Consider the following 12,150-nt stretch of genomic DNA (forward strand, 5'->3'; position numbering starts at 1 on the left):
ATGCCAACTCCCTGCAGGTGTGGGGTGAGTTTTCAGACGACCTGAAGGAAGATTTCCGTGGGGTAGGCATACTCCATTAAGGGCAGAAACGTAAACCCACAGGAATCTGGGGATGTCTGTTTTGTTTTTGTTTTTCACCACAGAAGTAACTCAGCTTGCTATTTTGGAAAGGAGCAAGAAAGACACTGGCAGTGGCTGCCAGTCCCAGGAGAATGAGCACCGGCTTCCCACCCTCTGGGCTGTGGGTGGTAACCTTCCAAGGTCCCGGGCAGCTGTTCTCTCGTCCCCAGCTCCTGAGGACGCCAGGCCCTGCAAACTTACTCCTGGGTTCAGGCTGTGGGGCTGCTGTCTGGGGCGGCAGTCCTGTGGCCGTGGATCACGGGCCCCCGTCTGCCTGTCCTCTCCGTGTCAGGCTGGGTGCAGACACCACCTCTCCGGGAAGGCTCCAGACAGTCTGCTTGGTGTGGTGACAGTGGCAGAAGCTTGGGAGTGGGACGAATCTAGCCCCTTGTGCTAACTCAGGGACCACAGGCCCACTCAGTCTCTGTTCTCACCTCTGTAAAACTGAGATAAGACAGCCGGCCTCACAGGTGCTGCGACTTTTCAGCCAGACAATGTGTGCGCAACGTCAGGCGAAGAGCAGTCCTGAGGAACTGCTAAGTACCATGACGGTGGCCTGGGCTGAGAGCCGGCAGGAGTGGCCGTTGAAGGCACGCAAGCTCCAGGCCCTTGGCCCCAGCCTGCTCATTCTTGGGGGGCTCTGAACAGCTGGAAGACAGTGGCTTTCTCGGCTCCTTCCACTGCTTTGGACAAGTGCACGACTGCGGGTGCTCCGCGCCACGCACTCAAACCGCACTGACCATGTGCTCCCACGTCAGCCTTGGAGGGAGCAGCCTAGAGCCTTCTCCCCACCACCCTGCATGTTCAAACAGCCACCACGTCTGTGAATTCCAGCTGCTCAACGCATTTCTGAGTTGTCCCCAGTTCTGTCATCAGTGTGGCAGCTCTTAGGCCTTGTCACCGCCCCCGAGTCTGGACATCACCTCCACACTCTTCTCTTCAAACATAAATCCAACTAGTACTTTCTACCGTCTAAAAATTGACCAGGATCCCCTCACCCCCTCAACTGCCTGAGGGTCAAAAACCTGAACTCTTCAGGGCAGAGAGGGGCGTGTGGGACTACCCTCAGCTGCAACGGGCTGTCTTCTCCTCCCTTTGAGGCCTTGTTCTTGCATGCCTCTGGGCTTCTGCCCGGCATGCCTTTCTTCCGTTTGGTCAGGCGTCTGCATCCAGACGACGATGGCGACCATCACCGCCAGCGCACTCACTGGACACTCAGTAGGCACCGAGCATGGGCCTCAGCACTTCACACAAACCCCTCACCACAGCCTTAAGAAAGAGGATGAGGAACGTGAGGAGCCAGAGGTCCGTGGCTTGCCCACCGTCACACAGCTCATATACCGCAGTGCGGAGATGCAGACTCGGCGAGGTCTGGTTGGTTACCAACTCCGTACTCTTAACCGCTACTTTCGGGGCCTCTTGAACATACTCAACGCTTGTTGTCATCCAGGCACCCGGGGGATTCTGGTGAGCAAAACCAAGCAGGTCCTGCCCTCTGCACGTGCACGGCCCAGTGAGAGGCCACAATTGCCATGGCAAAGGGGACAGTGACACAGACAGAAAAGACTGGGCGCTGAGATAGGACAGGGTGTGAGATCTGATGTGCCGACATAGAGGAAATGAGCCGGCTAATCCCGGCTCATCTTTTAAGGCCCTACCCCAGTGCCAGCACCTCAGTGTATCTGCCAACTGGGCAGACTGTGTCACTATGACCTGTACTGTCATCCTGCACTGCGACAGTACCATCATGAGTAATAGTGACAAAATGACTGGCGTTCACTGAATGTCGGCTTGTGCAAGCTGCTCAGTATACACCTTCTCTCGGGTCACCTCCTCACAGTCCCTACTACGGAGGAGACCGCTGAGGTCCACTGTCCGGAAGTGGAGGGGCATGGGGCTCCGAACCCCCGTGCCTCTCACACTGCTTGGGCCCTTCAAGGACGTCTCTACCCAGCTAGGGTGGACCCTGAGCTCTCAGGGGCCTCACCTCTGCTGGGACAGAGAGGAGAGGCTCGTTCAGTGTTTGTGCAAGGCCAGCAGCCCTCCGACGGCTTTGCCGCTCTGGCGCAGCGCTGAACACCTGTGCCTCCCCCCCCGCCCCCCGCCCTGGCCCCACCTGCCCCGCTGCCACACACTGTGTTTCTCTGACTGTAAGCTCCCTTCCCCCCTTTGAGTCCCTCTCCTGTTGGGGTGGCTCTTACCAGTGATGACCTGCCAGAGCTCAGCTTGCAGTTTTTCCTTTTTCACTCTTCATGGTGTTTTAGGTTCAATGCAATGTGGCTTGTAAGCAGTGAGGGATGGCCTTAAAGGCCAACGACAACCCGCAGACCTGGTCCCACCCTAGGCTACGACCCAGTCTAGGGCAGGCTCAGACCCAGGGGAGAGAGATGGAACAGGAGTCAGCTGGCCGTGGTAAAGAAAACAATAATATGGCAGGTCAGCTCGAGTGGCTCCTACCGGCCTTCTCTCGAGACCCTACCCCAGCAAGGGCGTGCACTGCCACATTCCTTTTAGACCACATTTCCTGAACACCATCCTTCCATTGGAAGCACCACTCTCTAAGGTCTCTCAAAGGAACCACAGTGATCCCTCTGGGAACTTCCTTCCAGGCTTTACTGTCTGGGGGTTTTAAAAAACACATTTACATACTTTTTTTCAAGTGTATAATGGTATTATGGCTAAGGCTTGTTTGTTTTTAAATAAGAATCCTATTCCTTACCTTTTAGAGATATACTAAAATATTTATGGGTGAAATGATACGATGTTTGGAATTCGCTGTAAGTAATACCCCTCTCTGTTCGCTTCCCTGCTCCCTACCCATCCGCCATCTGCCTCCATCCCCTGCCTAGTGCCCCTTATCCCACCCACCCACCTACTTGTTTTCTGTACACCTTCTATCCAACCACCTCCCTCACATCCACCTGCCCGCCCTCCCACGACATTCTCGGAGCACTATTATTTGTCCGGCTCTGCAGCTGGTGCTAGAGAGGCAAAGCTGAAGAATGGAATCCTGGTCCTAAAGTGGTCGGGGATGACAGCTGGACAAACATTTTCAGAGCAAGTGACATGACCGAAGCCAGCTCAGGGTGCTGGAGAGCCAAGAGGTGGGGTGAACACCCGCAGAGGGAACAGGGAAGGTCCGAGCTGAGCACAGAGCACAAGATGCCGGGCTGGACAGGGGAAAAAGGAGGCTTTTGGGAGAGGAACAGCATTTGCTGAACGAATGAACAAGTGATGAGTCATGGAGGATGTTGGGAAGAAGAGGAGAGAAGAGGGGATTGCAGGTCAGTCTTAGGCACTGGGGAGAAGTGACCTGAGGGAGGAAGAAAAATCCCAGTGGGAGGGAGGCAGTCAGAGGAGAAAGGCAAGGCTGCTGAGGTAGAGGGAAATGTGCCAGCGGCCCAGGATGGCCCATTCTCAAAGCTGGCATGGACCCGTGCCAAGACCCACAGTGGCAGACACCATGCAGTCTACCCAGCAGCCGTTCCTCCCTTCCCTGCCCAGAGCGCCAGTCCCATTCCCCTTTGCAGCGCCTACTCCCCAATGGGCACACGACCCTGTTTCGGTCCCTGGGGGGAAAAGGGGTGTCTGCTGGGCAGCGGTGGGGAGAGGCATCCCTTCTGGAACACAGGCACAGCTCAGGGAGGAGAAAGCCTTTTCTCTCCCTTCTCCTTTCCTCTCTTCTGGGAGGCTAGCTAGGGAACGTAGTGCCCATAGCTTGAACCCAGGAGGTGACAAGCTCAGGACAAACACCTTGGGTTTCAAAAGACACTGCTGAGCAAACCAACCCTGTAACTTCAGACCAAACTCGGCTGAGGGACCTGAGCAATGCTGGGCTGCTCCGGGGCTTGGCAGGCAGGACTCGGGGTGGAGACCCGGCCCAGGCCTTCTGTCCACCACCCCCCAAACCCCCACCCCCCCACCCCCCCCACCCCCGTCCTGCTCCTTCAGGGCTCTGTGCTGTGAGCTTGTCCCCCTTCCAGGAATGTGCTCCCGCCTGCCTCCCCACCTTAAATCATGCTCCTAAGCCCAGCTCAAGGTCAGGTCACCAGGTGGAGCCTGCTCTGACCCCCTCGAGGGCCTGCTCCTTTCCTCCTGGGGCCAGCAGAATTTTGCACAGACTCCAACTGTTAAGTTCTGCTTGGTGGGGCTGTTAAAATACCTACAGAATCAATTTCTTTGTTTCTTCTCTCCCATTAGGCTGTGAGCTCAAGGGTGAGGATTCTTATGGCTCAGGAATTTGGTACATCAGACGGGACCGGCCCCTGATAAACCCGCTGGACATGTTTGCTGAACCAAGGATGAGGTCATACACACCAGGATAAGAAACCTTTGTAACACTTTAATTTAAATGAAACTCCTACCCTTCGGCCTCCATTGATCCCTTGGTAGCTACTGTGTAGAATCCTAATCTTTCTCCCAATTGGCAGTCTTTTGAGTATTTTTCTTAAAGATCTATGTATTTGTTTGAAAGACAGTGAGCGAGTGAGAGCACGAGCGCGTGTGTGCTTGAGCAGGGGGAGGGGCAGAGGGAAGGAGAGGGAGAATTTCCAGCAAACTCTGTGAGGAGCCCAACATGGGGCTCCATTTTACCACACTGAGATCACGACCTGAGCCAAATCAAGAGCCGGCGGCTTAACTGACTGAGCCACGCAGGCGTACCTTCTTTGAATATTTTTAAAAAGTACCACGTCCCCCCTTAATCTGTCCTCTACACTAACGTCCTCAGTTCCTGTGACCATGGCACCCTAGATGTGACCTCTAGAGCCTTGCCATTCGGACTGATCCCGTCGGGGTGCAGGCCAGCCCAGCAGGCCTTCTGGAAATGCAGCAGGGGAGCTCACTCACCTGCCCACACTGGATGCTGTATTCGCATGAACACATTCTGTGACTACCTCAGGTATTTATGACTTCCACCTTGTGGAGCTGACTCCTGCAAAATTTGTCCTTGTGAAAGGCACTCACTCTCCACTGGCCACAGCACTTAGCTCTTCTAGTCTCCCCTGCAGCTAGAAGTGGCCAGGCGACGCAGGTCTGGCCAGCTCCCGAGGAAGGTTCTGCTCGCCTGATACGAGAGGCAGGGCAGCAGGCTCGGCAGGGCAGCAGGCTCCTTCACCTGCGCCCCCTGCCACACAGGGACAAGGGACAAGCATGAGGATGAAACCAATATGCTAATGATGGGGGTGGGGGAGAACTATAGAAAGAGCCATTACAAACGAAATCATTCCAGATGGATCCAGACATTTTCACTCAAAAGGAAACCCAGCACCCTCCTTTCAATTCTAAGGGGAAGCAACGAGGTGAAAAAGTTAGAAGGATGGGATCTGGACAAAGACAATCCCACTTTAAGTCCTGACTCACCGGCTGGGACCCTGAATGAATTCCCCTTTCTTAAAAAAAGTATTTATTCATTTATTTACTTATTTGAATAAACTCTACACCTAACGTGGGGCTTGAACTCATGACACCAAGATCAAGCGTCACATACTCCACCGACTAAGCCAGCCAGGCACCCTCATCCTGAATGAATTCCTTAAACTCTCTGTACCTCAGTTTTTCCCCTGCAGAATGGGGATAAAGAAAACATTGACCTTCCAAGGTCGTGTGAGGAGGAAACCAGAGAATGCATTTCAGTGCTTTGTATCCTACCTAGCACACAGTGATCATGAAAACGAATGTTATCGACTACAAAAATACCAGTAAAAAAATGTTTGAAAACTTCAAGCACCCCACAAAATAGATTTTTATTTTTATTTTTTTTAAGTAGGCTCCACATCCAGCATGGAGCCCAACATGTGGCTTGAACTCATGACCCTGAGAGCAAGACCCGAGCTGAGATCAAGAGATGGACACGTAACCGACTAAGCCACCCAGGCGCCCCATACAAATTAGATTTTTAAATCACATACATGCAGAAGCCATTCTTTCTCAGCCAGCAAAGTGTCTCGAGGCCCATGCTCCAAATGAACAAGTCTCTCCAGACCCAGCATGGAAAGTTCTACCAGTTTCCTAAGTTGCTGAGCCGTCCTTCCTCAAAACCCTGGCTCCCTCTCTCCTGCCATTCTGTAACCACAGGCCACAAGAGGAACTCTGAAATACCTTACAGAAGGCATTACTTCTGCAACCCACAATTTTAAAGTCGATGTAGCTAACTATAGCAGCTAACTGAAGAATAGTTTTGGTTATGTGGAGGAGGGTTTGGTAAAACTGTCCGGGTAAGAGGGAGCCAGGCCGTGAAAGCAGAGGCTTGACGTGGCTGGCCAAGGTGCCTGTAGCATTCTTTTCCCTCCTCCAACTTGTGAGTGTGAAAGACGTTACTGATGACACCCTCTCCCCTCCCTCAGTCCTTCTTTCTCTCATCTCTCTTTACTTCTGAGAGAAATTTATTTTACTGGATTGGCTCCTGTGAGTGTGGAGGCTTGGCAAGTTCAAAGTCTGTAGGGCAGGCCAGCAGGCTGGACACCCAGGGAACAGAGGCAGCTCCGAGTCCAAAGGCTGTCTGCTGGTGGAATTCCCTCATCTGGGGAGGCCAGCCTTTCTTCTGTTAAAACTGTCAATTAGACGAGGCCCACCCACACATGGAGAATAATCTGCTTTACTCAAAGTCTACTGATCTCATTTGAAAGATACCTTTACAGAAACACCTAGAATAATACCATGACCCGGGCAAGCTGACACATAAAGTTAACCATCCCAGGGGTTATAGTGCATCAACACAAACAAGATACCGCTGAACAGGGGACACCTCTGTCTGTTGTTAGGTTCTGTGGGTCTCAGCCTCATGCAGTCTGGAGGGCTCTGTTCTCTCCTCCTCTCACCCTCGTTCCTGGCTCTTCCCTTCCCTCCTCCACCTCCTCCACCTTCCGTCAGAAGCAAAGCCCAGCTCCTCGCCATGGATCTTACACGGCGGTTTGGCTCTCCATAGTGCTTTTCAGGGTTCTTCCCCATGTTTGTGGAGACAGGGGTCTCTCAGAGGTTTTGTCACTTGCCTGGGGGACACAGGAAGGACCAGGAAAGGGCAGAACTGCTGCTGACAACAGATCTTTTGATGGAAGATCCAAGCTCTGACCCTACTTGGACTGTTGTCATCGGAGTGACCAAAAGGTGCTAGGCAGGGTCACATCAGGCGGGCTCACAGGCAAACTCGGACGTTTTGAGAGTTGCATATTTACTTTAACGTGGAAGAGAGAAACAAACACGAATTCCTTCATGATTTCATGGATATAATTACACAGGACGAGGTCATATTAAAAATGGTGAGCCAATAAAAGGAAAGCACTATGAAAATAAAGTGAAAGGTGGCACAGGGCAGACATAAATCATAAACATGGTGCATGAGGGACAGAAGTCTGTAGAGTGCTAGCTTAGACAGAGACCTCCTTGGTGAGGAGGTTAAAGAGTTAACTTGTCCTGAGTCCTGGTTTCTCACTGGGGGATGGCACCAAGCTAATTAGAAGACACTGCAGGTTTTGTTTTGTTTCTAAAACCAGAAGAGCGGAAATCCGGCACTTTACTCTTATTTCTTTGAGCTCAGTGAGGGAACAAAACCTATTCACCAGTTCTATCCGCAGGGTCAGGCAGAGGCTTTAATTCCCAAGGAAGAATCGGATCCACTCCACAGCCGGAAACCTGACCTGTCTATGAATGTGGCTGCCACCAGCCAGTGACTGCTCATTGCCCAGGGACAGCACGACCAACACAGAGGCTGCACTAGAGCCACGGCCCTGGGTTCACACCTCGGCTCTGTCACTAATTTAGACTATGCCCCAGCAACAACGATAAAGCCAGTAAAGAAATCGCAGCGGCTAACAGCTGCGGACACTTACTGTCTGGCAGACACTGGGCTGCATGCTTCCCAACACAGCAACCTCCCAACACAGCAAAACGGCAACCCCAAGTGATACGTGTAAAAAATTCTTATTTTACAGATGTGAAACTGAAGAACAGGGAGGTTACATAACTTGCCCCAGGTAACAAAGCTGGTGGAGGCTGAACCAGGACTCAGACCATCTGGTGTAACTCAAGAGCTCATCCTGGATGCCTTACCACGCACACTAAGCAGCCAGTTGTGCCAAAGCCCTTTCTAGACATCCTTTCCTATTGTCCTCTAGACAGAGACTTGGGCTCTAAGCTGGCTCCAGCACTTAAGAGATCAGGGACCCAGAGCTTTAAGACATGAGGGACCCCCAGGGCACACTGTGGGAAGTAGGAGGGATTGGGACTCGGGAGGCACCTGCGATGTGGGGCTCTCTGGAATCCCACTCTGAGGAACACTGCCTTCCATCATTCTGCATCTGGCCGGCTGGTCTGATCCAGGTCAGTGAACTGTGAACGCACATGTCAGTTAAGTCTGCTTTTGTATGGCCCACGAGCTAAGAATGGTTTTCACATTTTTAAATGGCTGAAAACAAATCCAAAGAATATTAGTTCATGACATGTGAAAATGATATGAAATTCACATTTTGGTGCCCACAAATAGTCTGATTGGAACACATTCACCTAGACATGGTCTATGCTGCTTTCATGCCATAACGACAGAGCTGAGTGGTCACAACAGAATCCACAGGCCCATAGAACCGTAAACATTTACTTTCTGGCCCCTTCCAGAAGGTTTGCAAATCCTAGTCTAGTGGATCCTGGCAGCCACTGTGGGAATCCTCCTGGGGAGTAAGCAACACCAATGCAGGGGGGTAGGGCTGTGTGTGCTGACCCTGAGCTCCCCTCCGGTTATGTTACTCTCTGCCCTCCAACTCTGTGGAGCCGCTCTACCACTCCTCTCAAGGCTGTTAGTTCCTTTCTTCCCTCTGGTGACCATCCTTCCCTGTCCTCATCTGTCCCCTTAGCTGTTCCTCCTCAGTGCTCTGGAAGTAGAGGCAGAATGGCAGCACATTGCAGACAGGCTACGGGCAACGGTGAGGGCACGTGCCATAGTTAGGAGCAGAACTGGAGCTGGGCCCAGGTCTCCTGCCTCCCAGCTTGGCGTTCCCTCAACAACATCACTTGAGCAGCCAGTTCGGTTTCCAGCTCATCACTCCCAAAATGGCCCTCCAGAAGGCCCGAGGTGTTCTCTCTACTAACACCTGGGATCTCCTCTCTATGATTCCTCCCTGTGACTCCCCTGGCTTGGTCTTTGTGGATCCAAGGGCAGCTCGCCTGACTTCTTCCCCTCTCCCGTCCGTCCCAGGGCTCGGCCTTAGGCTCGGAGCTCTCCTGTCATGTCTGGCTAGCACCACCTCCAGCCCAAGCACTGGGGGGGGGGGGGGCTGGTCCTCGGGGACCGCCCATGTAGACAGCGTCTGTTGCGTGCAACATGCTTTCTGAGTCAGTTGGGTCTCTGACTCAAAGCACCAGGGTAAGCTGACAGTCAGAAATGGGCAGGGGGCTTCTTGGGTTGCCTTCTGACATCTGTCTATAAAACAACCCATAGGATCCGTCCTCAGAGGATACCGGAAAGGGTTTTGAAATCCTTGCAAGGAGAGAGCTGTGTCAACACCACCTTGTACTAATGATCTGAAATCCTTTCAGCCATAGGCTGCTGCTCTTGGGAGGCTCTCCTACTGAAGGATAAGGCTGAGTGACCTGGCAATGGGCACGGACTCACATGTATGTCATAACCAGCAAAGCTAATCTGTGGGTACAGCAATAACTGAGGATCTTGGAGGGCTGGACTAACGTAAATTCCAAACAGGCACTGCAACTGGATACAGCATGCTGAGAGGTAGGAGAGGATGGGGGCTCTGAGCCAGAGAAACCTGGGTCTGAATCCTGACCCCAAGTAACTGTGAAATGATACTTTCTCTCACACTTACTTTTGGTGAAATGGAAAATACAGCAAAACCCTGCAGCGTCACCGTGAATATTAATAAGCAGGCATGGTCCCTGGCACGTGGTATTTGCTCACAAGATGTTACTTTCTTTTTCTCCTTTCTTCCCTCCTATTCTGGGCCAGGGACCATGCCAGGTGCCGAGGGCGGGGGGCTCGCTTCATTCTCACCACCACCCCGAGAGGCAGATGCTCTTGTAGCCACCATGCCACCCAGGAGGAAGTGGAGGCTCAGAGCCCAAAGGCAGAGAGTGAAGAAGCCTGAGGAGTGGGAGAACTGCAAAGGCACAAAAGCAATGGCTGGATCTGAAGGGGTCAGGAAAGGAGACAGGGAAGGCCTCGGGGAGGAGGTGACAATGCCTGAGCTTTGATGGATGGACACGGGAGCAGGCACTCCAGGCAGAGGGAGCAGCAAACAGAGGTGCTTGGCTGTGTGGGAGGATGAGGGCTTTGTGAGGTGAGTGACACTCACCCCTGATGAGCATCACTGGAACTTGCTGTGCTCAAGGATGCCAACTCTACAGGGCCCTACTCTCAATAAGGGGATGAAGTTGGCAGCCTGGAGATTCTTTGAATCCTATAGTTTACAAAACTACTAGGTCATCAATAATCACAGTCAATCAGCAGTCCTTCCATCTCTTTCTCTAAAAGAAACAGAAGGAATACTGAAGGCATTTACTCGAATGGCAGCTATTCTTCATTTAATTCTACTTTTTGAGCCTCTTCAGCTTTGGTTCAAATTTCATGGGTTCTGGGGAGTTCATCACAGCTTCACTATACCAGTTCTCTGGGGGCTTGGGTGAGTCAGAGTCTCTGCCTGTGTAAAATGAAGGGGATGGGCTGGAATGGAGCTTTTCAACATGTGGTTTCCAATCCAGTAGCGTTAGCACCTTCTGAGAATTTGTTTGTAATGCATATTCTAGGGCTCACTCCAGACCCACAGAGTCAGAAACTCTGGGAGTGGGGCCCAGCCATCTATGTTTAACAAGTCTTCCAGGGAATTTTGAGAAGAACCCAGACTTAGAAAACCTTCAGGGTAAGGACTCTTCCAGTAGTAAAATTTGGTTTGGGCTCTAAGCTATTATGACTTAGTAGTATTCTCTCTGGGCAGAGTATTTCTTGTGACAGACAGGCAACCCTCAGGATAAGGTGAGAAGCTGTTTTTTTTGACCAGGTAAGGCCCAGAGAACAGGTGAGCTTTTCTAGAAAGGTTCAGAAAATGTGGCTGACTTTGAAGGTCAGATTTTTTTTTTTTTTTTAAGTAAGAACTCTCAAACCTGGCATGTGATGAAAACAGTGGTATCTGTTGTTGGAGAAATAAAGATGAGGGGAGATCCGTTTTCTCTTTTCAGCTCCAAAACAATGACTCATTGCAGGGTGTGTGTGGCCGGGAGTCGAGAGGGTGCTCCTCAGAGGGCAGATTCCCCTCTCTGGTCCACAAGCTTTCTGGCTGTAAATAAGTCCTGGACTTCCATCCCCCTCTTGGACAAATTTGATTACAAAACCTCAGAAGAGCCACAGACACCCACAGTGCCGATTACATCGCAGAGCCGGGTTGACAGTTAAGTGAGGTTTGGCCTCCAAGACAGTAAGAATGGAAAGAATGTCTAAAAGGTCCAATTTTCCCAGCCTGGACTGAATGTTACAGGCCATCAAGAGGATGAAGGAAGAATTTCACAGTACTGGCCACAGTTTCCTAATGCGAAGAGGCACATCCAGACTGCCCCTGGGGAAGTGTTAGCTGTTTGGGCCAGTGCCCCTGGTTCTTCTCCGTGTTGGTGCGCAGCAAGGAGCACCTATGAAACCCTCCGCCCAGCTATTTCCATGAGGATAAATATTACCACTTTCTTTTATATAGCAGGGCCATGTGCCAGGCATAGTTCTAAGTACTTACAATTATTAACGAGCTGAACCTTCACAACGACCCCACGGAATCAGGGACCATTAATATACCCCTAATTACAGGTGAGGAAACAGAGAGAAGGCAACGTCACAGAGCTAGTAAGTCTCTCGTCAACAGGGGGCAGGAGAGTCAGGAGACCTGGGCTCTGAGTAAGCCTGTGCCTCCTGCCAGGGTGCTTGGTCCACCCGTCTACAGAGAAACGAGGGAGGCGGAATCAGGTGGTTCCTGAGATCACTTCCAGCTCGGGGACTCTGTGACCGTGGGGTCGACCTGCTGCTGGTCTGGCGGGCTCGCCAGCGTCTGG

General features: G+C 51.9%; 1 protein-coding gene across 3 annotated transcripts in view; it reads right to left on the reverse strand.

Annotated features, from left to right (window-relative positions):
• The window catches only part of TOM1 (target of myb1 membrane trafficking protein), a 39,557-nt gene that overhangs the window by 26,684 nt on the left and 723 nt on the right, over nucleotides 1-12,150 (reverse strand). For 2 of the 3 annotated variants that reach the window (XM_045779453.2, XM_045779455.2), the window contains exon 2: nucleotides 8,354-8,445. The exons of the other annotated variant lie outside the window; for it this stretch is intronic. In XM_045779453.2, the coding sequence (XP_045635409.2) occupies nucleotides 8,354-8,414 (61 nt within the window). In that variant the 5' untranslated portion in view covers nucleotides 8,415-8,445. The remainder of the gene's footprint in view (nucleotides 1-8,353; nucleotides 8,446-12,150) is intronic. 3 annotated transcript variants of the gene reach the window in all.

This window comes from Ursus americanus, chromosome 17 (assembly GCF_024610735.1).
Source record: "Ursus americanus isolate L20-20 chromosome 17, mUrsAme1.1.p, whole genome shotgun sequence".
Taxonomy (NCBI): Eukaryota; Metazoa; Chordata; class Mammalia; order Carnivora; family Ursidae; genus Ursus; species Ursus americanus.